The sequence below is a fragment of the Hyaena hyaena genome, unplaced genomic scaffold, assembly GCF_003009895.1.
Source record: "Hyaena hyaena isolate Hyena2069 unplaced genomic scaffold, ASM300989v1 scaffold_460, whole genome shotgun sequence".
NCBI classification, from domain to species: domain Eukaryota; kingdom Metazoa; phylum Chordata; class Mammalia; order Carnivora; family Hyaenidae; genus Hyaena; species Hyaena hyaena.
Genome location: NW_024081091.1, coordinates 1,460,606 through 1,487,312, shown reverse-complemented (window position 1 = coordinate 1,487,312; position 26,707 = coordinate 1,460,606). Strand labels below are relative to the sequence as shown.

Genomic DNA, 26,707 nt, shown 5'->3' with positions numbered 1-26,707 from the left:
GAGAGCGCCAAGGATCTCCTGCAGAAGATGGAAGAGTGCGATAGGATGGCCAGCAACAGTGACTTCGAGCAAGAGTGATAATAATCATTTTGCAGCTTAAGGAACTCAGAGATACTATGTAGAAAGTGCCAGCACAGGGCACAGGGTAAAAAAGAAAGCACTCAGTACCTGGCAGCCAATACAGTATATTTTATTAAAAAAAAAAAAAATGCATCTGTTTGGTAAAGAATTAGGCATTCTACTGCAGTGATAATATAACAGTGATAGAGGCAATAGAGAGTGACTGTGTATGTTGGGACTTTTGTATCACATGACTGGTTTTAATCAATAGTTGACAACAAGGGTAGAGGAATTCATGAAATGCAATTACGTGTGGTGTTTTTCATTTTATTATTACTGTTGTGAATGGAAAGCAACACCACAAACACAGTTAAAAAGAATCCCTAGTGGATACACAGAAAGAAGTGATAAAGGTATTTCATTTCCTTCGTCTTCTTTTCCTAGAAGAAAAATAAGACTCCTAGCCAAGTAGTTTGAGGTGAGAAATTCTCAAGGGGGTTTGAAACATTTACTGCATTTCGTTCCAAGATTTTAAAGCTTCTTTAGATCCAAAGAAAATCACATATTTAGATTTGATGTTCATAATACACCCAGAAGAGTGTCTAAAACTGAGTAGTCTCACATGTAGTGATCATTAGTTCAAGATAAATATTGGAATCAGTCGACTTTGTGGGTGTTCAGTTTACTTACAAACTATATATGTATGCCTGCATGTATTCATATAACCCTACATATGTTATAAATACATATATGCTGGATGGATTTATTCATGCATTTACAATTTTCTATTTCCTGTATTACCGGAGACAAGCATGTACAAACAATTTGAACACATCTCAGTTTATGTCCTCATGTGGTGAAGTAATTTAGGGTGATAGCTTTTTTGCTAGTTTTCTGCTATACACTTATTGTAAATACCAAACGACTGTGGAAGTTGCAGCTCAATGGGTGATATCACTCTTCTTTGAAAAAAAAATTACCATTTAGTTGTGCAAACCTTTATTTAATGGATATGTGTATTTCTGATGAGTACAGACTTTCAATTGGAAAAATGATGGACTAAACTCTTTCTAACCTATGAGCTCTCCTTTGCAATTCTTAAGTTTCCTCTGGAATTTATTCCTTCTGTTAGTGGTGTGCGCAGCAGGGGAAGAGGGAGAGAAACACAGACCTGGGCACCTGTGGCTATTTCACTGCATATACAGTTTACCTCGTTTACCTTGCCCCGCTGCTTCCCATAAAAGGGTTGTTAACTGTCATTCACAAGGCTGAGTTATAAAAGTGCAAAGTCTGAGAGTAATTGACACATGAAAGAGACAGAACACTGACTGCCTGGGAATGGAATTCACTGAAATGTCCTCATAACACTCAGAGAAAAAGCTAAAATAAGCAAATGAAAGCAGTGGTGGAGGAGGATTGACATTTTGGTCACCTGCATTGGTGGAGGGAATGCAAAATCCCCTTCTCTGTAAAGCAGCCCACACACCCCAGCCTGGGAGAGGGTGGATAACTTAGTGCAGAAGCTTTGAAGGATAGAGAGGTGATGGCGACAGCGTGTCCCTGACAATGAACTCGGAAGATGTCTCCACTGACTCACCATCCGTTCTGCTATTGATCAAACAGCAGCATTTATAAAACCGATGCTGTTTTTCTCCCTTTGTCTTATTGCTCTAAGTAAGAACTAACAGTCAGTGAGTGCTTTCTAAAATGAGGCACTGAAGGTAAGAGCTATAACCTGAACTCAGATCTTGTGACCATTATAACACACTGTTCTTTTAAAACACAGAGCAGCCTTCTAGGCGAAACAGTCTACACAGAGTATGTGAGGGCCAAATACCTCTCTCTGGCTCAGCACAAATCATAAGAGAAACTGGAAGTCTAAGTAAACTTCTGAATGACATGCCCTATAGCATAAGTATATCTATCACAAAATACATTTTTTGTGTAAATAAACATTACATTCTCTGCACAGTTCTTGCCAAGAGTTAAAATCCAGATGTAATGTTTTAAATTACAGAGAGACAAAAAACACTTACAGCTACTGTATCTTAATTTCTCATACTACCAATTAAGAAATTCTGCCCTAAAGAATGAATGTTTCTCTGCAATTCTCTACAAATCACCATTAATAAGATAATAGAGCAGAAAAATTAGTAGGGAGTTCATTTGATTCTTTTCCCCCTGAAGGCTGGCTTTAGTGGGAAAATTTATCTACATTTTAATTCTAACGCATCGTGAATGATAAATGAACTCTGCTGCATAAAGGACATGACATTGCTATGCTTAGATTTCTATTTTCTTTCATCAAAATATTCTACCTAGCAAAGTTCATAGCTCAGTGCTTGTCTCCCAAAAAGGAATATATAGATGAATGAAACCCACAACTCTAAAGGACCCCCGTTCAGGACATGACTCAAAACAGGCCAAAAGAAATCATCTCAGAGGTGTGAGGCCAGGCAGAAAGCTGTTTTACCATTTTGGTTTCTATAGGTATGTCTGCAGTGGCTTGTTCTAAACAGGAAGAGCAACAGGAAACCTATTTTATGTTGCTTTCATCACCAGATCCAATGGCTGCAGAACCAGAGACAGTGAAAAGGTATTTGCCCTGAAGCTGCAGCCGAACACGAGAGGAAAACATATTACCCTTCATCGCTTCCCCAGATCTGTCTGCACTCTCTCCTGTATTATTTGAAGAATGGCTCCTTATTCAGACACCCTCCTGTATGATCCCGCATAGCAATGGCTATAACCCTGATGGTTGACAAACGTTGAATTGATATTGCTAAGGGGAGTGCTCGAGTCAGAGAAAAAATTTCATGCCTTCTTTCACTGATGCCACAAAAAAAGTCAATTTATTGTCACTGGTTATTTTTTGAACTTGAGGAACATGGTGGCTAAATCCCTCATTTTATGTTGGAGATGAATACATCAGCTAAGAACAAGGCAAAATGAGAAACATCAAATGAACAGGCAAAAAAAAAAAAATATATATATATATGTATGAAAGGAGCTGATCGTCAAGTGTTATAAAGCGGGAAACATTCCAGTACAGTGCGAGTTTTGGTCATTAAAGACAGGTATTTTCTGAGTAAGCAAGCTAATAGTAAAATAAAACATTAAGCATCATTAGCATTAGGGGTAAATTCTTTTTTGGATAATAGAGGAATTACTAACACTCACTAATATTAAAAAATGATGGAAAGAAATCCTTAATCTGTTTTCTAGAATATAAAAGATTAGAACTGGTAAAGATACTTATTCTAAAACAGGCAACAAAGATGAGGGCTCTTGGGGCACTTTGGTGGCTCAGTCAGTTAAGTGTGTGATGCTTGATTTCAGCTCAGGTCAAGATCTCAGAGTCTGTGGGTTCAAGCTCCATGTTAGGCTCTGTGCTGATAGTGTGAGCCTGCTTGGGATTTTCTCTTTCCTTCTCTCTCTGCCTCTCTTCCCACGTCTCTATCACAATAAATAATAAACTTTAAAAAAAAGGTAGAGGACTCTCCCTTTTTTAAATGCTTATTTATTTAGTGTGTGTGTGTGTGTGTGAGAGAGAGAGAGAGAGAGAGAGAGAGAGAATGCATGGGAGGGGCACAGAGAGCTGAGTTATTACCTGAGCTGAAATCAAGAGTCGCTCCACAGACTAAGCAACACAGGCACCCAAAGGACTCTAATTTTGATATGAGTGATAACCACATTAGAGAAGTAGACATTATCATAAGGCACACAGTAAAATTCTGCATCTCTCTGTTGTGGTTGTTGAAAATGTTTAACCAATAAAAAGAAAGAACTTCTCACCTGATTATATGATAATGAGAATATTACTGATACAAAAATGGAGACTTATAGTGAAATACAGTACATTAGAATGCTCTAGAAAGACTGTCTATTCTGATAGGAAAAACAACAACAGCAAAAAGCAACAACAACAAAAATCCCCTACATTCTATGCTGGACTCTTAATATTTTGCTTGTGTATATTTTTTACAATTTCTACAATATCCATTTATTGTTCTCTTCTAAGGGGGAAACACTTGACAAAGGCAACTTATATTACACTGTTAAATTCAAACTTTACACTGTAGAATCTAAAAATCATATTACTAAGGTCAATCACTACAATAAAAATATAGCATTATTATTATTCTGGTCCTTTGGACTTTGCCACAGAGGTCACAAGGGAAAGAAAATGGGTTCTAGATGTGAAGTAATTTCTGGCTATTTTTAAAGTAGTATGATAGAAAATTCACATACCCTTCATACATAAGAAATGAAAACGTAAGACATTATAAAAAAGAACACAAAGCATCATGGTTGTATGTCATGTTGTCAATAACAGGTACAGTACACAGCTCATGAAACCACAGCTATGACATCAACAACATTCCTGTACCAGAAAGAGAATCACAGAAGGCTTTCAGTAATGCTTCCTGGTATGTATCACCATCCACTCATATCACAGATTCTTTCAGGAAATCAAACTATTAATCTACTTTGAAGTTAAAGCAAGCAACATGTTTCAGACTCAGATTCAAGGCTTTACTCAAAAAAGCTGGAAGAAAGATGGTTAATATATAATAGGATTAGCTATAAAAGTCTCCTTTGCTAACCTTTTCCAGTGCTGAATAAGTTTTTAATAGAAAGACTTCCAAGGACTGCTCATTAGTAATGAATAATCAAGCTACAAACAACAAAAAAAGAAGCCATCACTATTAATGTATTAATGTAAAGAGGAAAAATAAGACCTTTAAAAAACGTGAGATACTTTGTATTATAAATGCATCATAATTTCTCAGTTAAGAATGAATTATGTATCAATGATTTTAGACTTGTGTCCTACCATTTAATGAATTGAGTGGCGACTTCATGATTGAGTATTCCACTGAGTTGAGACAGTTAATTCAGTTTCTGAAAGTGCTCAGGTTTACAGCTGGAGAGTAGCCTGGATATCTGAATTAGTATAATTTCACATTACAAAATAGTACCTAAAGAAAAAATATTACCTCGCCTATCTGGACCCTTGGGCACATGTGCATATATGTGGGGAAGGTATCAGAGTTAAGATAGGCATTTTAACCTTCATTCTAAATCAAGCCTCACAACAGTAGAGCAAAATAAACATTAGCAAAGGCAATTTTGCAATTTTTTTTTATTGATCCAAAGTAAAAGACATTTTCTGAATTGTTACAATTCCTGTTTCAGGCTTTCAGAAGATATCAGCATCCACCAAGACAGTAAGTGAAGCAGAGATCATGAGATAAAAACGTATGCAAAATGAACCACGGATGAGTTTACAGATAATGAATTTTATATTATCTTTGATCCAATTCTTAATGTTATATTATTACTACATATTTATTACAGTATTTCTAAACATAATTTGAAAAAAAAACATAGTAATGATCTTGGCACTTTGTAACTTAAACCAAGAGATCTTTAGAACAAATAAAGTCACCAAATATTCATCTTAAAAAAATACTGTATACATTCAACAGAAATAATCATATGTGACACATGATTCAAATCTGAACTTTAAGTATCAAACATTGGCCTGGAAAGTAAAGCTGTTTGAAGACATTACATATAATACTTCATTTGAGAATCCTAGCTACTCAGATGCCTGGAAAATATAGTCTAGAATCCTTGAAGTTTCAAAAATATTCCCCCTCTTCTTCTTCAATAAAAGTCTGATATTCATTTACATAAACCAATATTAAATTTCAGACACCTGATGTTTCGTCTAGACAACGGTGTTTTGAAAGGCTTACACATTACAAGCTCTGTGACAGTGAGAACAGGAAAACACAGCACACATCATCTGGTGAAGCTGAAACCACGTCTCTTCAGTTGGGCATATCCACATTCTGGAGGATGAGGCCCACTCGGTTCGGAATGTACACCTAAGCCAACACAATCGTGTCAGTGCGGTTGAAAGAAGTACGGAGCAGGACGCCATTATATTAAAGGGACGGGATGCAGCCTGACATTTGCTTCAAGTTACCGTTATCTTTAAGGAGAGACGGTGCTCCAGTTCCGCAGGCCTGGCGGCAACGGCGAAGCGCCTTTGAAGCAATCACCACTAGAGGGCCCCACACACTTTACAAAACCCAGTGCTCCTCAGACATTCGCGTAGGAAGCACACCCACGGAGGTTGAGGCACAGTCTGGTGGTACGGGGAGGCTGCCCTAAGGTCACGATGTTATTCCATTCAGGTGAATAAAAGTAATATACTAAACACTGCTCTACACCAAGACACTTATCTGTCATCCTGTTTTGCCTTCTGTCATTTTAAGAACTAATCAAATGCAATATAAGGGATCCTAAAGGTTTTTCGTTTCCTCCCCAATTTAAACCAATCAAAATGCTTGTCACTGCATTTAAAATACAACACGCATCCTCCCCCTGCCCGGCAGGGTCCTGACTCCGCTTCTGGCACAAGTACATCTTCCATCTCAGCTCAGTGTGATACCTGTCTCTTCCCCCCTCACACCAGGCTCCAGTCGGGGGCCTTTTGGATCCTTAAATAGGTCACATCTTCCCTCCTTTGGGTCTCTCAGAACACTCTTTACCTCACTAGTTCTCTATCTCTTGCATCTTAAAAAGTCCCAGCTCCACAGAGAGGTGTCCCTCGACAACAGAAGGTATGATGGTTTCTCAACTTCATGATCTCTTACAGCTCCATTTTGTTTGTTTGTTTGTTTGTTTGTTTGTTTAAATCTGTGCCACCTTGGATGCGTGGTTTGTCCTCTCTGGGTCCCTGACTTCCCTTCTGTAGGTGAGGATGCAAGCCAATAATGCTAGAAGCTGTTACTAGATGCTAAGTAGGTGCCATCCATTATTCTCTATGTCATTTAAGTACTTGTTCATTCACCCTTCACAACAGCCTAGGATGTAGTACTGTTATTACCTCCTTTTTTCAGATGAGTAAATGGGAGACGCAGGTCAGTTAAATAATTTTCCCAACCTCACACACTTAGTAAGTGGCAGAGATAAGAGCTGAATCCAGGTTCTCTGGTTCAAGGGCATTTTTATTTCTTGCTGAATACTTAACACAATTTGTGATTTTGTTTTTCAAGTTTATGATCTGAACTCCCTACCAGACCAAGAGTTTTACGACGGCACAGCCCTATGTCTTCATATTTCTGATGCTTAGTAGGCACCAGTATACAAAGTAGATGCCAAATGATGACTAAATAAAATAATGAATAAAAGAATAAAAGTGGGACCAATATGTGCATATATCATAAGATGTTTTTTCATATATTTATATCTGAAATACTTTTAATACAATTGAGAAGTGATCTGAACTGCCTGATGTGTATCTATGTGGTATTTTACATATAGCATACCTACTGTTAACCAACAGTAAAAATAATATTAGACTGCTGCTGTCATTGTGACAGTATCTTTCCATTTCTGACATTGTGAGTATTTTATTATTTCAGTCATTCTATCTTTAGGTGAAATTTTGACTGATGGTTAAAAGAAAAAAAGCTTTTATAGTTTAGAACCAGAATGAAAGATGCAAAGCAGAAACGGCTTAAGGAAAAAAAAAATAAAAGAACAGAATAGCTGATTTTCACTGAATGAGACTATTGTATATCCAATATATCTCAACTCTGCAAATGAACACAATGTTTTCCCTTACAGTTTTTGTGATAAAGAACCCTCACAACTCTTAAAAAAAATCAGATACATCACTATAGTTGGTTAGTTTTGAACAATAAAGATTAAAGCAATTGTAAAATGATAGCATTTTAAGAAATTTATATTAAGCAGGTGATAACCAGAGAAGTTTTTCTTTCTTTTTTTTTAAATTTTTAATGTTTTTAATTTATTTTTGAGAGCAACAGAGGCAGAGTACGAGCAGGGAGGGCAGAGAGAGAGGGAGACACAGAATCTGAAGCAGCTCCAGGCTCCAAGCTGTCAGCACAGAGCCTGATGAGGGGCTTGAACCACCAACCGTGAGATCATGACCTGAGCTGAAGTTGGACGCTTAACCTACTGAGCTACCCAGGCACCCCGAGAACAGTTTTTCTAATCTTCAATTAATAGTGATTTTAAAAATGATCACCGTTGTCTGAGAAAAATTTCACAAATGCTAACAGTCAGTCACTGACTGGCTCAATTTCTCACAGTTTGATTTGCTTCCAATACTTCCAAAAGATAAATATTATATCCTTGCTGTCATTAAGTGTAGGGAAATCCTATATGTCAATGCCATCATCTGCTTCCCTATAATTTTCCGGTAATTTACAAGCTCAACCAATTCTCTCTCCAACTTTTATCAAAATAGGCATGAGTCAAGAGATAGTTCTGCCCTTTCAGAGTTTGCCATATGTTTAGTCTATTGTTCTGTGTGTGTAGTTTGAGGGAATCATAGAAACTAGGCATAAATAATCAGTGGGACAGCAGGTTAGAACAAAATGATTCTGAATTGTTCTAAGCATTTTAAAACCGAAGACCAATATACATTTTTCAGGAGCAACAAAATGAAAACTGAAAGGATTTTAGATCCCTTTACATGAAAACCATTCCTCTGATTTTAGATATGGTCTTACATGCATATAAAAGGATTCTGATAAGTCCAAGTCTCTTGGGAAAGATGCAATGAAACAAGTGAGGCCTAAACATGTCAGTGTGGCATAGGACAGGTCACATCAATCTCCTACTTAAATCCTACACAGTTTTGGTACCTACTCTGTTTGCTGTATAACCTCATAAGTAATTTCATTAATAAAATACAGTGATAACTATAAACCCATGGTTTAGAAACAATCTTACTTTCTGTGATCTTTTGGTATTTTAGCCACCTCCAATTTAAAAGTAACACAAAGGGGGTGATATAAGAAGGTCAAGGTTTGCAATCTGTGCATTGAGTTTCCTATTTTGGCATTTAAGGGTTAGAAAATGCTCCAAGAATGCTTAGTAACCGATGCTGGTCATTTTATGGAATGAGCTTTGTGATGTCAATTCCAGTCACACTTAGAGACCTCTTAACACTATCTGCTCAAAAACCTTCAGCTGATAATTGTATAGTATCATTAACGGGAATATTGTGTAATTATATTTTCCACTGCAGTGTTAATTACGAGAATGTGTTTATGTTGCTCTAGAGTCCTTGCAGTACAGGCAACAGGAAAGAATTTCCCCAAGCAAGTGATTTTTCTTAACTATGGCTATTTATGGAATTTTGAGTTTTCTTCTTTATTAGGGTTCTGAGTATGTAAATCAATTTTCTTAGTGGTTAGGAAATGACTACCAATTATACTAAAGGATTTAAGATAATCAGAAGTAATCCTTATGATGAGACAATTACAGACATGAACAGTTTAGGGGCTCTATAATTTAGTGCTAAGTATTGGCTCTGTAACTCTCATTTCAAAATTTTAATTCTAAAAATAGTGTTGATTCATATAGCAAGCGAAAAGAGATATGAACATAATTTAAATAGGTTTATACATAAATGTTTAAGTATATTTAAATATAAACAATTGATATTTAAGTACATGTATATAAAAACTGTTTAGTATGCATACCACAGATATGCTGATCAACATATTATGCCCATGATTTAGCCAGTAAGCCCTAAAGATTTTGTAGTTAGGATCATATTAAGAACATGAGACAATGTAATATATGGCCATTAATTTCATTTTTTTTCTAGCTATGTTTATAGTCAACACCTCAGAAGAAATCTGAATACCACAGTATAATCCAATTCATTTATTAAGAGAGGCAAAATGCATGCTAATCTACCCACTTTGCATACCTTAATGTCTTTATCACTATGCCAACCACTAACGTGGCTAAAAAAAAGAAAGAAAAGACCCCCAAACCCCACAATAATCTACTATGTTAGGTCATCCAGGCAAAGTATTATGCTCTTTTAGGATCAAAACTGAGTTGCAAAAAGTAATTACAGAAGTTTTTAAAACAGGATGTCAAAAATTTGAAACAGAAAATCTTAAAATAATTTTAAATAAAAAACCTTAGAGATTAATTTTTAAATTTTCTTAGAAATTGTCAAATTTAGCAATAGCATATAAACAAAGGGTGAGAACATCGTTTGATGAAAAGGGCATTAGACCCTTAAGAGTCTATATACACACATTTGTCATAAAAAATGACAGAAATTATTTTGAAAAATAAGTGTGACATATAAAATAATTTTAGTTTTCACATACATGCTTCAGTTCATAAAATATATTTTGTAAGAAATTTTGTAAGAAAAAAGAAATATTATTCTAATTCATTATTTTGTATTAGATAAAAAGTGATGCTAATAAATATTTCTATAGGAATATATACTATCTTATTTAGAAACATTAAAAAAGAATAAGCTTTAAGAATCAAGTTTGACTTCTTTTTTTCTGAAAACCTTAACACATTCATGATTTTGGATAGAGCAAAAGACATTTCCAATCACTAAATTGTATTTTCAATACTTACAACTGAGGAATGATAAAAAGATACATCTATACCAAATTCCCTATTTTAACCAAAAGTCTACTTTTGAACTTCTGAATTTAGAAGAATAAACAGGCTACTTCTTAACGATAAGGAGCCTAACTGGCAAAGTAATAAATGCTAAAACTCTGGCCTTCCTCATGTTTCACCCTTGAGACTACTTGAGTTACTGTAAAGGAAACTAATTCACTTTCAATTCAATAATCTGTTCTTCCATTTGTACCATGGAATTTGAATTTCTGAACCAGAAAAGAGAAAGGGAGCCTTCCTGCTTCCAGTGCATTGGCTGACATAAAAGTAACATGTAAACTAATGGAAGTTCCTATTATCAGAAACCAAAATACGGATAAATGATCATGCTAACAAGGAGTTTCCAGGGGGAACCTGAGTGGTTTAGTCAGTTAAGTGTCTGACTTCGGCTCAGGTCATGATCTCATGGTTCGTGAGTTTGAGCCCCGCACTGGGGTTCATAATGATAATGTGGAGCCTGCTTGGGATTCTCTCTCCCCTCTCTATCTGCTCGTCCCCCACTCATGCTTACTCTCTCTCTCTCAAACTAAATAAGCCATAAAAAATATTTAAAATGAGTTTCCAATAATTGCCAGTGAAGCAGAATGGAGAAGTTCTGCCCTATCACTTCTTGGCATTTGTGGGATGCTCTGATCTTAGCAAATATGTACACACATGATTCTCCTCCGGCTTCACAGTTTCTACTGGTGGAGTGCATGCAGAAGATGCTGGACTGGTACCTGCTGATGCTGCAGCAGCACGTATGGCTATTTTAAGATTCCTTCATATTTTAAGATTCTGTCAAGCTCTATTTATTACTATCTTTGAAAACAGATTTAATGCTTATTCAGCAGATCCTTTGGATTACTGAGCTTGCAAATTAAGCTTTAGTAAATAAATACTGTGTACTTGTTGTGATGGATGGAAGCTTCATGGAGAAGGAAAGAAGCCTTCTCTTCTGCCCTTTATTCCAGGCATGTGGGAGGCAAAAGTGATCTCTCACCGGTGGTGGAATGAGACCCATAGTGCCTATAGTCATGTTCAACAAACCTGACTGTATCCCAGTACATATGAACCAGTTTAATAACAAATTCCATTATAATGAGGCATTCTTAGAATAGGTTTGTTTTTTAATGTATTCCCTTCCCCCCTCCTCCCCGACTGGCTCCTCTAAAGAGAACTCTGGCAAGAAGGAATATGTTTTACTGGATTTTCTAGTCAATTTGGGCTGCCCTTATTCTTATACTAAAAGCAATGCTGAATTCATCTGGACCCTAAAGACATTTAAATGAATGTTTCCTGAAGCACAGGTAGTCACTGAAAACAAGATATTGCTGCTGCAGAGATAGAGCTAATCCTTACCTTTTTGACCGAGTTGGATGAGAATTCTAATACAGGTAGTGGTTAAGCTGTGTTCTCATGTGCTTATGTGGGGCGTACGTGATACTTTCCACTCCACCTGCTAATTTAGAACTGCACATTTCTTATTTGCAAGATAAATTCAATTAGTACTTGCAAAGTAATTTCCTGACTTTTGCTGCCACTGGTTGGTTGGCTTGTTTTAATAATGACTGGATACTTTTGCTCTTACAAAATTGAAAGGATGGCAAGATGTCTGCCCATCCTCCAAGATTAGGAGTCCTTGTCTAAGATTATAATTTCCTCCAAATTGGGAGAAGGTCTTCTTAACTGTGTGTCCTCAAAGCATCTAGTATCTTGATGTGCTTAAAATACATCCAAAGACAACTGAAGAGCCCTGACAATAATTACTTAAAAATACACATGCAATACCATTTTGGAATTTCTAAAAAGCTTGGCCACATTAATGAGTTTATGCCTAAGAATCTCTTGCTGTAGAGAGGATACTATTACTAACCTTCATTACACAGATGAAGGAAAGTGCCGCACTGAGAAGGCTAAGTTACTCAAGGTCTCATAGCTATGGAATGGAGGACAGGGGGCTTGGTCCCCAGTTTTCTGCTGCAACATTCTTCCATTTTTTTCAGTGTATTACCAGGGCTCTCTCCTTAATAGAACCCTCACTGGATACATTTGGGCAACCAATTGGATATATTTTGAATCACTGGATTCAAAATTTAAGAATGTGTGCTATGTACAAGGTTTGCCTGAACCTTTCAAAATCCTTTCAGTCTGGTTTGGTTGGTTCAAGTTCAGCTTTATTTAGCCAGTTGCTGCTTCTCCATGATTCCTCTTTCCAAGCTGAATGATCTTTTATTCCCTCAGGGGCCTTTAACTCTTTTGGTTATTACAGAACTTCAAGATAATTTTAAAAATTCATTTCAGAACCTATTTTTTAAATCAATCTTTACATGGCAAAGCTGAATATTCTGACAAACTACAATTATTCTTTGTGGAAAGAATCTGATGGTATCATCAAGCCCTCCCTCTTAAAAATGCATACGTATCTATATCTGTATTTACAGCTATATAAGTATCACCATGATCATTGTTAGTGTAATACTCAAGTCTCCTGTGGCCACTGAACTTTCCTCAGAGCCAATAATCCACAACTCAATCTTGCTCATCTCTGCTCTGTTCATTTATTTTATGCCCCTGTTTTTGACAAGGCAGTTTGGCATATAATATGTTGATTTACAAAGCGACATACTTGCACAGCCTTAAGAGGTGGGAATATAGTAGAAAAATGAAGGAATTAGGGGTCCCCTATGCATTCTCCTTTTTGACTTATGCCTAAATTTTTGAAAAACAAGAGAATTTACACCTATGATTACAATGTCTATACTTTTGTTAGATATATCCTGGCTTCATAAAAGTGAAACAAATCTTAATCTAAGACCTCTCACGGTGAAAATATTGCAGATTTGAGCCAGGGAGATAGAAGAAGAGGAAAAGGACAAAAGGGTGAGAGAAAGCAAGAATCAGTTAGAGCTAGTAAGAGCATAGGAGGGAGAAAAGAGGGAGGTATATGACTGGTCAGGAAAAGAAAAAAAAACATAATGTAGATGCATGGACTTGAGCTTACTATCTGGACACAAAGTAGACAAAGAAATCCTTCTCCAAATCTGGAGAGTTTCTAAATTCTACATTTTTTAAAGAATTTAATCCCAGCAGTTTAAAGCAATATTCTTTCATGTGTTAAGACCACAAAGTAAAAATTAGTTACATAATTTAATGTTTTCTTCAGTAATATGAAGAAATAAGAACATTTTATAATTAGAATGAATTCAGTCTTTAATTGACTACAGGAAAGAAAAAAGATATATTTTCATTGACCCTTTTAAGGTGTTTTAAAATAAACTTTATTAGTCAATAATGTAGAAATCTGCTTGTTATAAAATTTTATATAGAAAGCAAGAACAGAGAGAAGTAAATTGTTGCATAAAAATAGAAAAAAAGGCCTTCCCCTTATTTTTTGAGAAAAAATTTTAATCCTATTAATAATCAAACTTGCCTGATTGTCCACCAAATACCCCTCATTATTACTTTCCAAACTGAATTCAGCCCAGCACCACACACACTGCCTCTGAATATTTCAGCTCACTTCTCTATCATCCGTCCCTGTTTATTTGTTTGCTTGTTTTTTCTTTTTTTCTCTTTGGGCATATCAAAGACATGCTGTTTCTTTGGACAAAAACATCACTTCAGTATATGTGCTGCTGAAGTGAGCACAAAAACATCACTTTGAAAATAAAGGGTTGGGGCGCTTGGGTGGCTCACTGAGTTAAGCTTCGGACTTGGGTTCAGGTCATGATTTCATGAATGGCCCGTGGGTTTGAGCCCCTCCTTGGGCCCTGGGATGACAGCTGGGAGCCTGGAACCTGCTTTATATTCCGTGTCTCCCTCTCTCTCTGCTCCTCCCCCATTCTCTCTCTCTCTCAAAAATAAACATTAAAAATTTTTTAAAAAAACATAAGGGATAAAACTAAAACACAATGGAAAAGATCTTAAAAAGCTTACTTACCAAAAGAGAACAGGGACGTTCATTATGTTTAAAAGGTTGAGAGAAAAACTCGGTATTGTGGTCCAATCTCTGGTGTCCTCCATACTCTGCTGCGTCTGTATCTAGCACAATTTTGAATGTAAAGCTTTTAAGGAATCACAATGGTTCAGGAGTTAAATGAGACGTTATGAAACATGTTCTGAGATGGCAATTTAAAAGTAAGTATTCTGAACACTGTTAAATCATGGTTTGTGTTATGCGATCCTTGTTATGCTATCACAGCTTATTACACGATCATCCAGCCTGGGACTGATTGTATCTATTAACAGAGAATCTACTTTTCTCTTAATGTGACCTACTCTATTCATGAGGAATTCACCTCTTTAGTAAATGGAGATTTTTGACTCCTTGAGACTTTTCAATCCAGAAAAGTGATAGAGAATAGATTCAAATGCAGTAACCTTTCAAATATTTAATAATAGCCATGCTATCTCCATGTGTCCTCTACATCTATTACTAAATATGTACTAAGTACAATCCCAGAACCTTTAATAATTTCACATTTGATTTGTTTCTTTATTCCTTCCCCATCTCTGAATTCATTCCAGTTCTAGATCCTGGTTATCGAAGTGAGGAACACAGAAGCCAACCAAGTGTTCACATGTGTCTGAAGGTGCACAATTAAGTAAGTCTCCTCCTGTGAACACACAAGATCATGTAAACATGCTCCCTGTGAATGATACAGGTACACTCATGTTGCAATCGTGTGTGCTGCTCCAATTTAACATCTGATTTTTCATGCTGTTATTAGGTATGTTTCACTACTGTATTTACAAAAAAATAAAAGCTATGGCTATCATGTTCAAATTTATGATCAAATTTATTATGTCCAAATTTTCATTAAAAAGTGTCACATTAGGAGTGCCTCAGTAACTCAATCAGTTGAGTGTCTGACTTTGGCTCAGGTCATGATCTCACTGCTTGTGACTCTGAGCCTCACATAGGGCTCTGTGCTGTCAGACAAAGCCCACTTCAGATCCTCTGTCCCCCTCTCTCTGCCCCTTCCCTGCTGACACTCTTTCTCTCAAAAATAAGTAAAAAACATTTAAAAAATGTATCACATTAAAAGTATATGTGGATGACAAGTGATCATAATTTCATGCTTAGGGAACCTCTGGGTAAGAAAGAGATACAGATGAATTCACTGAAGGAACTTTTGCTGGGAGGGGTAGGTCCATTTCATTCAATCTAGGTCAGCCTACTCTGACTCAAATTCAAACTGATAATCAGATTATTAGCATTTAATGAGAGAGGGACAGAGAGAGAAAGACTGAGATACAAAAGATGACAATTGGGCACAGGTACATTCTAAAGTCATTCAGTATAGCTGAAAATGACTTGAGCATACCACATCACTTAATGGCAAAACACAGATCGTGAAATTAAATAACTGGAGACACTGTAAATAAATGAAACTTTGTGGAATGAAAGGAACTATTAAATTTAAGGTTTAGCTTTTGTTCATTCTGGTTCATTAAATACTTGTACAAATCCTCAAAAAACCAAAAACAGGAACAAAAACAAGTACAATTATAGAGAATAATGTCCTAGAATACTTTAAAAACTTTTGAAATAGAGTATCCAATTATTTGATTACTAGTTAAAATTACATTATCATTGGTACTAGTGTCTGCAGAAAGTAACTAATTAAAAACACGGATTCCCATCCAGTGAGCTGATATTCACTGGTATTATTATAAGGATCTCCTCGAACGAGTAATTATGTTATTATAAGGGACTGGGGATCTACATTTGCATCAGGCATTCTCTGAAGACTTCATTATATTATTAAATACATTTGATACTGTATTTGAAATAACATGCATCTTTTTTGATTAATAAAATGCAGATTCATTTAAAAAGTCATAGAACTTAGAGTAAGATTTTGCTATATATTTTTTCAATCAAGGATACTGAAAAAAGAATTGTTATAAAAGAATCCTTTTTTTGACATTGAAAGGGATCATCATACTTAACTGATAAGAACAGATACTACACTTGATCTTAGCCAAAAGGCCAAGAAGCAATGGGATCGTCATACTTAAAATGGCTGGAATCTACTCACTTAATATATATAATTTTTAGCCATAAAGCTAAAGCTTACAAAAGCCATAATGTAAGTTTCAAAACATCAGTTAGGGCCTGTTTCTCTGATCTATAATTTAAAGGAAAAATTCTGCTGTGGCCACTTTTGGAATTATCCAGCCCTGCGTCTATATTACTCAGGGAATACAATAATGTTTTTTGGAAAAGCAACCCACAAAGTCCAGAAATCACAATAACTTAAAACACTAAATTAAAAGAAGTAATTGTTGAAGAGCCTTAAATTGTGAATTACTACGCACATACTATTCAAGAATTAAGAAACCTATCTTTGAGGGATGATGCTTAGAACAACAAACAAAAGCAGTTCTTTGGGCAACTGGATTGACTGATTCTTGTTGTCTTCCTCAGGCATTTCCACACTCCTTTCTCAATTGCATATGCACATACACATACACACACACACATGCACACGCATACATGACAGGGTAATAATGCACTAATATCCCTGCACCCCCCCTCTCCACTAAAGAACATCTCTCTGAAAATATAACTCAGAGCCAATGTACACTTATTTAAAATTATTTTTTAAATATGGTTTCTAATTCCATAGCTGACAGAACAGGTTTAGCAGGAAACCTTCAGCAGGCCTTCTTTCATTCATAGCTACCTCCCAACACTGAACAGAATATCTTTTCATAAAAGTTTCTCAATACATCTTTGAAACATTTGTGACAATTTTGATTCACCAAGAAAAACCAAATTACATGTCTCATATTTTTGTATTAGAGGAAGGTAGAATAAATTCTCTTTACTCCCCTACTCACTTACTAAATACACACAAAGTATAAGGCACTGTGCAAGATTAAAAAAAAAAATGACTAAGATACAGTCTTAGTTTATATACTACTTGCAGCCTGGAAGGATAGATGATACATGCACATCAATGTCTATAAATAAAACAGAAAGCAGTATGCAATGAGAAGTAGGGCCAATGAGGAAAGGGAGGAATGAATGCCTATAAGGGGTTTTAAAGGCCAGGCTAGAGGCTGTTAAGATTTAGTTTGGTAATTAAGTATGAGAATGTTGAAGGTTGGTGAGAAAGAGTTTGACAATTAAGAAAATTAACCTGGGGGTCAAGAGGAGAATAAGATGGACAAAGAAAAGAAAAGACAGGTCAGAGAGAACAGTCAGGAGACTTAAAATGGTCCAAAAATAGTAGTATGGTTAAACTTGGAGAGTATGAATGGAGAGGCATAGATATATCAGTGAGATTTTGGATGGAAAGTAAGGACACTGATGCATAATTTGGGGACACAAAAGTAGAAGGGGAGAATGTGTGTGTCCAGAGACACACAACCAGTTTAGTGGCAGAGCTGGGATGTATACACCAGTCAAATGTAATCTAATTGGCTTACTCCACACCTAGGCATCTATTTTATACAGAGATCCAGGCAAAGTCTCTTCATAAACAGTTTTTGTTTAATTCTAAAGTTGAGACTCTAAGGATAAAGCTACCAGAATGAATAGGACATGAGAGGAATAAAAATTTAAAAAGCATAGAAAGTTATATTCATCTAAATGATTAGTCTAATTAAATTTCAAGACTGATTTAAAAGGCTGAATTCTTAACATTCCTTATGGTGTCTGAACATCTGACATTTATTGTATTTGTTCTAGATCTATTCTTATTCATTAGGCTCATTTAGTCATTTTATTGATGAATACAAATTTTGGACTGAAAAGTTTACCTTGCTCAATTTTGGAAATTACAGTAGGAAAAAAATGATAGTAGGATGGAATTATTTTATGAAGACTTTTCTAAAAAGAGATCAAACAGGTCCCTATCCATTTGAATGCCATTTAAAAATATTATGATTTCTTCTTATTTTAAATTCAAGAGCTTCCTAAGTATTTGATGTATCCATCAACAGGTTGAAATAGATAAGAAGTTTTAAGCATTATTGTATAATCTATGTCCTTAAATTTGAACCAAGAAAGAGCCATGTTCTGAAGACCTGTACTAATAAGATTAAAGAAGAGTGAAGGCATGAAGACTCTTAAATTCAATGGCTCTTCAAATACTTCAAAAGCTGCTGTGTTTGCTCAGCCACTTGATAAAGTGTCTGTTCAAAGTATAAGGATTTTGATGTAAGAAGTACTATCATTTATATCATTCTGTACTAAACTCACTTCACTCCTGCTGATTAAGCTAAGGAAATTTATTGTAAGGTATAACCCCCAAGGTTTCAAATTGAGTGACAATGAAAGGGGTTCTCCAACCACTAGGTGACCATAAAAATGGCAAAGATGGTAAGTTATATATCTTTACATCTAAGCCATCAATTTTAAGATGATTTTATATACTCCCAATAAAGAGAAAAAAATCACTACCATGGCATTCATTGTAGGACAGACCCCAAATGAAGACATACTAAAATGTGGAAAAAAATACATCTTAGAGTATACGCATTTATTATGTTAGCTTCAGATCTGATTCTTTAATCAACCCACCCATATTATTACAATTGCAATAACTTCTGGGAGCTCAATGATCCCAGGAGAGAGAATCTACGTCAAAGGCAGGAAACACCCTGTAAGAAATTTTAAGGAATTGTAAACAAACATCTGGTAGAGTAAGAACAGGTGCTGGAAATATATATATATATATATTTTTTTACAAATAGTTTATTGTCAAATTAGTTTCCACATAAGTTTATATTTTTAAGAGTCTAAAATTGCCTACCAGCAAAGGACCTGCCACAGTGTTCTAACATAATCATTCCATTTTTATGTTTCATGAATTTAATTTTATTTATTGCTAGCTACATTCTTTCTTCAGTTATAGCTGTTGAGCATCTTAAATAGATGTCCCTATATTGCTAAATTATGCCTAGGCAATACTCTGGGTCATACATTATAACTTTTAATTACTCTCTCTGGTTTTGTTCCAATACAAAAGGAGCAAAGACTTGTGATATGTAGCTATATATTTTATTAATCTGTATGTGTGTTAATGTGAGGTAGGGTTGTGTATGTGTGTGTGATTTAGGCATTCCCACAATTAATTCTGTGATCCAAAAAATATATAAACTTAAAAATTCATCATTGAAAAGGAATTCTGATATTTTAATTATTGTTTCAAAACTATTTTATGGCTATGTGGCATTTATGACTACATTACTTTTGATGGAAAATATTCATTTTATTTTTTTCTTTTCTTTTGTTTAAAAAATCCCCAAATATTATATTTCTAAAATAAAATTAAAACATGGAGTAATGTGAAATAAAGGAATTAACTATTGAATATAACCAAGGTATATTTTAAGATATAATAAATACCGAACACAGCATCTCTCTAAGGTAACCATCTCTTTTTGTTTAACCCTAATTAGTTTATATTAAAGTTTTGGTGTCTTTGTTAAAAGCAACATCTTCATGCATGAGCTACACATATGCATTCAAATTTGTGAGCACTGTCTTCATTAAAAGTTTAAATGACAACCACATGCTTTAATTAAGTACAAAATAGAAGTATATTTCTAGTATATTCTAGGATGTGCTCATTTCATCAACAATAGGTTTCTGCAATTAACTACAATTTCTTCAAGTTTGCTTGACTGTAAATTTTTAGAAACTGTATAATGCAGAATAGCAATAAAACAAACTCAAAGGATGAGGGCTCAGATATGATCTATCATATTAACTAATGGAACACTATGCTTTTTGAGGTAAATTGTCATGCAAATTATTAGTTTATTCTTACTCATCCATGCTTAATGACATACATCAGTAAATAACAAATTGAATGATAATACGAAGCATTGACTGCCACATATTTCTCTATGCAAACAGAAAAATTATTTTAAATACTTTACAGAATACTTGGACCAACCAAACTAGGAAGTTTTATTTGTCCTAGAAGATTATATAACTTGAAATAAAAATGTCATTGTTTCTCAATAACTCAAGAAAGAATAATAATGAAAAAATATGCCCACAGTTACAGTCTAATAATGAAAAAGTATGCCCTCACTTCTAGCCTAACCATCCTCTAAAATTGTTGCTTTTTGTCTGTGACATTAAGGATTACCCAAAGAACTTGTAAATTCAATTATTTGATGAAGCAATAGCAATTATTTAGAATTGAAAAAGAAAAAAATAAGATTTTTATTCACCTTATAACCACATACTTTGTCATCTAAATGAGTTTTGACCATGCAGATTCAACATTTTGTACAAACACATTGTGCTTTTGAACTCAAAATAATTTTGACTTAGGTTATAAAGAAACACCTTTTCCCAAACTTACTTAATACAGCCTTCATTGGAATCCAACAAAATATACATAAATGGAAAAGATAATTGGAAACTTCAAAGTCCCTGAAAAATAATGACAGTTATAAGCAGCAAGTAAGTATCATCTGCACTATGTCTTGCAGACAGACGGGGATAGGAGAAATCATTCTTTAACAGTAAAATATGGTGGGTTCATCCACATGCTTTGGGGTCCAACAATTACTTTCTAATCCCAATTCTGGCAACTGCTAACTGTGTGTCTCTAAGAAAGTTACTGAACTTTCTAGAGGCTCAGTTTCTCACTGGTAAAACAGAGGTGCCATACCAGAGGGCTGCTGTGAAGATTAATGAAGCAATGTATACCAAGTACTTAATGTTGTGTCTAGTGTCAGGGAAGATTCTCAAGTTATTAGTTGCTGTTTATATTGTTATTACAGACCCTGGACCCTGATGTCTAACTGATGAAAAAATGTAAAGAGGGTCTATTTATTCTCTATCTTACTTTTTACACCCAGTTTGGCCTCTTCTTTCTTAATGACCTTTACTTCCATGACTTCCCCACTTGACTTTGCTCTCACTAGGATTCAAACACTTTTCCTGTTAAATAGAAATTTAATAATAAGGATTAGGAGAACAGTACGTCAAACTCTCTGAGAACTAGATACTCTTTAAAATTTTCAGTTTATTTTTATTTTTAAAGGCTTTAAAATGTTTATTTATTTATTTATTTAGAGAGAGAGAGAGAGAGAGAGAGGAGAAAAACATGAGCAGGGAGGGGCAGAGACGGAGAGAGAGAATCTCAAGCTGGCCCCATGCTGTCAGTACAGAGTCCAACGTGGGACTCAATCTCATGAAGCTTGCAGTCATGACCTGAGCTGAAATCAAGAATCAGATGTTTAGTCAACTGAGCAACCAACTCTGGTACTCTGTGAAGTTTTATTATTATTGTTATTATTATTATTATTATTATTATTATTATTATTATTATTATTTTAAAGAAAAGTGCTCCTCAAGCTTCTGAGAACGATTGGGAAACTATTCTAAATACTGTCACTGAAAACTAAATACTTCCCCACACCCTCTTGTACGTGTCCTGTCTTTTCACCATACCTGTAACACACTATAAAAATAACTATTTCATTTTCTATCTTCCTTTATTAAAATACAATCTGTTTAAGGAATTTCTGTCTTTACCCACTCCTCTTACTTCCCTACTACCTAGGACCTAGGTTAGTACCCGGCATTATTTATTGAATGGATTTTATTTTCATTATTGGAAAATAATTTATATTCTCCTTGGGTTTTGATCTATGCATGTTTTTGCCAAACCTGGAGAAATAATTTACTACTACTTTGGTTATATAAAATATACCCAACCTTGATTTTCTTTCCTTGTTTTATACAGTTAACATTTCAGATGTGTAAAATATCTTTGCTAATTCAATCCCATTTCATTATGTACAAATTTTACTTGGATATTTTAAAAGATTTCTCACCTTCTTTTTGGAGAAGTTACAACAATAAAATAAATTCATGTCACTTTGAGCTAGTTAATTCTTAAAGTGATTGGTATGAGCCCTGGAGAACAGATACTTTATATAAGTGTCAGTTGAAGTGGATGATTGATTACATATTTACTAAAGTCAGCATATAAAGACCTGTATTATCAACTTGATTGGTAAGCTTTCTTTATAAAGGTGACTGAACTTAAGCATAGAACATTAAAATGACTAGTCAAAGCCATATATATATATATACACACACATATATTATGTATATAAACCATACATACATATACATATATGTATGCATATAAAACATAAAAATACATTACAAAATAACTTGGCAGGGCCAGGGTAGACCTCTAGGTATAATAGATTCTACCACTCCACCACCGTTGCTACTGAAAGACTGCAAAGTATATGAACATTAAAATACTTCCAAGATTTGAAAGCTGATTATTTAAAATTGGTAGTAAAGATTTTTTTCTTTATTTGAAGTTATAACTTATGTGTGTAGTGAATGTATATTCCTCTTTCTCTTGTAAGTTTCAGACCAAATAGAAAATCATAATACCCTGGGGCTCACTCAGTGCTTTAGAAAACTAATGCGGATGGGCTGAGCTAGTTTTCCTTGAAAAACTGTGAAGAAAAGCCTGCAGGCCTGTGTGTCTGTGTGTGTGTGCGCGGGCATGTGCCCATATGTGCCCCATCACTCCCAGTTATTCCTGAGCACTTCTGGGCACCCAGCCCATAACTATCATCACTGTACTTAGATTGATGATGGTAAGAGAAAGGATTTGAAGTAAACATTCCCTCCATAGGCACTAGAAAAATGAGTCACACATTATTAGGAGCCACACATGTGACTCCTAATAAATACATTTTCCAGGGACAATCATTAAAACAATCATATTGGTTAATCCTACTAGGTAGACATGCAAAGTAATACAAGCAAAGAGCAAAGCTGTGAAGTTATTTCCGCAAAGTACACGCTAGTACAATTCAAAATGAAATCAACAAATGTTTCAGCTATGATAGTCAGACATGGAAATGACTTATATAATTCAAATGAGCAACGTTTCTGGCTGGTTTTGAATCAAATTCTATGTAGATTTAATTATTTTTTTATAGCTATTTGAAAAATGTGAGCTTTAATTAGAGCATCCAGTTACTATCAAAATTTCAAAGGGATGACACTATTATGGTCATGAGAGAGTTACTTTAATACCGTAATATGATTCTCTATACCCTTTGAGTAAATTGTCTGAGGCAGCCAGCAGACAAAAAGTCATGAGGAATGAATTTCCTACATTCAAAATTATTAAGGTAAGAAAAGGAAATGTATACAATTACATGCTTCTAATATAAATCTATACGGAGGCTCAATCTCCTTAAATCTGTCCAAGACTGTGTTTTTTGTGTGTGGCTAAAACAAATCAGAAATCCCATGCTGCAAACCTATACTGGTGATATGGAGCTCCCATGCATGTTATAATTTCTGCTACTCAAGGAAGAACAGGAACAGCAGCTTATCAAGAAAGCTAATGAAAGCAGAACTCTTATCTTTCACCTCTTTATAAGTGTTTTCCTCTGTTCTATGGGATGCTTAATCCTCAAACCCTTTTATCCTTCAATATCCTTCAGGATCTACACTTTCCTAGTCAGCACTTGAAGTTGAAATATACTTAGGTTTATATCTTGGTTTAATAAAAAAAACTTGAGTAGTCATCTATTTCCTTAAAAAAGTTATTTTACCCTTAAAAAAGTTTACTTTTAAAATGAGTATATTTGTTTAAAAAACATCCCACTTAAACTGATCTGTGTTTCTGAGTATGTTAGAAACTAGGATAGTTTAACACTGTGGAAAAATGACATTTAGTCAGAGTTACCATTAACTCTTACAAAGTAATGAAAAGAAAACATAAAATTATAAGTAATTAGTGAGACACACTTTGCCAATTTTAATGGCATTTTGACAGGGCAACAAAAAAGTGAATTATCTGGTGTCCACATGAAAAACTGTGCTGAAATTAAGGGAAGTAGATTTAAATTGCATTTATTCACTTACTAGGAATATGATCTTGTGAAAGTTATAAATCTTTCTAGTGCTCATATTTAGGTTGAAGATAAGAGGAGTCAAGGTGAATAAAAGTATTCACACATGGTAAAGTGTTATGAAGATTTAATTTTTGGTACTAATTTAGAAACCATGTCCTAAAATACATCTTCTAACCCAACCAATTTTATTTAATTTCAATGGGCTAAACTTGGTCATGCTAGACTTCTTCTACCTCTTAGAAATCTATGATTCTATGCTGCCTGGTATTTCCCAATGGTCATTAATATCACAGAATTATAGTCGGTGTAGAGCACACATCAGCACAGGAAAAGTGATTAGGGACCATCTTCACAGAGCCGAAGCTCTTAGTATGTGTGAATTCTTCAAGGGAAGAGCACAAGGAAGGAAACAGAATAAATACTTGGATTTGGACCTGAGGGAACAAGATAGGATAGAGTGGGTACACAGGAAAGGAAAATCATGATAGTCCTGCAGCAGATGGAGAAAGGGGGTGAGAAAGAAAGGTGAGCCAATGATGCCAGAATGTGGAAAGGATTTAGCCAGAAGCAGAAGACTTATTTCCAGGACTGAAAAAGCATAAAAATTACCTTGTGGTGGTGAACTGGGGAACAGGAAATGAACATGGTAGGAGCAGAGAATGTAGATAACAGAGGATTTGTAGCTACTTCTCTCATCCTTTCCTTCCTTTTTCTTTTTAAATAAACTTATTTTTTTAATTTAAATTTTTTTATTTGAGAGAGAAAGAGAGAGAGAGAGAGAGAGAGAGAGAGAGAGAACATACAAGTAGGGGCAGGGACAGAGGGAGATAGAGAATCTTAAGCAGATTCCACCTTCAGTGCAGAGCCTGATGTGGAGCCCGATGGAGGGCTTGATCCTACAACCCTGAGATCATGGCCTGAATTGAAATCAAGAGTCAGATGCTCAACCGACTTAGCCACCAGGCACCCCATCTTTCTTTCTTTTGATGATCAAATTTCTAACGCATGTTTTAGGGCGATGATGATGCCAGCAATGTTGGCTATAGCAGGTAACATTTATTGAGGTCACGGTATGTGCAGGGCCCTGTTGCTAAGCCTTTCACATGCATTAACGCATTTGATTCTGACAATAATTCTTCAAGTAGGTGTTTTACGAATGAGGAAATCAAGAAACAGTGAGGTGACTTTCATAACACGAATAAGCAGCAGGTAGATCTTGAATGCTTAGGCAGACTTATTCTATCTTAAGAGCACATGGTTTTAACCACTATTCGAGTAATGAGAATAAATTTGTTTACGTTGCAAATATAAGAACTGGAAATACAACTACTGAGCCATTGGGAGATGCAAATATTACAGTAAGAGAACAAACTGAAGAAAATAACGTTTCAGAGTCAGAAAAGAGTGCTATCATTAGACAAACATATTTTTCCTGTTTTCTTTAGCTAGGAAGAAAGGGAGAGTGTGGAAACAGAAGGTAATAAAGTGAAAATAACTGACTATCTCTAAATATAAACCAATGGAGAAAAAAATTACAGTAATGTTTATAATTTTACAGGCAAAATAATTTCCTGTTTTAATGTTCCTGTAATGAAACAATTATTGTGCACCAGTAAAAGGTAATATGATTGCATTTCATTAAGTTATACATTAATTAAATAATTATTCTCAATAACATCTAAAAATATTTTCCTTATTCAACTGTTAATACCCTATAGCAACCAAAAAGAATCAATTAATTTCACAAATAAACTTCACTTACATAATAGGAATTAATTAGATATTTTGCCACCATTAGGCCAAGAAATACTATATTAATAGAATTAGGAATGGTTCTTACACATGGTTATAAGTGAAGCCACCAGTTGCAAGAATATAGTGTTTATAGCTCTACTTTTTCCACTTTTCTCTGGAGAAATAGAAACTCTTCTTTTGGTGGTAGCATCCATATATTTAATAAGTCTATTAAATAATTACAGTGAACCAGTAATTGTATCATGGCTTAATTTTAAGAACCTTCTGAAGTATTCAGGTACCATTTTCACATTTAAATGAAACACTGGCTGTTCAATTTGACCCTGTGAGATTCTGAGAACAGCTTCACAGAAAATGATGAAAACGAAAACACCTCACTTACGTAAGATCTAAACAGCATTCTGGCAGGCAGGAGATATTTACTGAAAAAAGGAAAAGCAAAAGCAAAAGCAAAAGCAAAAGTAAAAGAAAAAGACTAATTTCTACTGAGATCCAGAAGGAAAAAGTAATTTAACAGTCAATATTAGAAATT

General features: G+C 34.9%; 1 protein-coding gene and 1 pseudogene across 1 annotated transcript in view; both read right to left on the bottom strand.

Annotated features, from left to right (window-relative positions):
- Positions 1 to 5,189: 5,189 nt before the first annotated feature.
- The window catches only part of GBE1 (1,4-alpha-glucan branching enzyme 1), a 271,692-nt gene continuing 250,174 nt past the window's right edge, over positions 5,190 to 26,707 (bottom strand). The window contains exons 15-16 of the mRNA XM_039253680.1: positions 14,480 to 14,597; positions 5,190 to 5,957 (exon numbers count right to left, since the gene is read on the bottom strand). Of these exons, the coding sequence (XP_039109611.1) occupies positions 5,901 to 5,957; positions 14,480 to 14,597 (175 nt within the window). The 3' untranslated portion in view covers positions 5,190 to 5,900. The remainder of the gene's footprint in view (positions 5,958 to 14,479; positions 14,598 to 26,707) is intronic.
- LOC120246236 lies at positions 16,424 to 16,546 on the bottom strand (annotated as a pseudogene).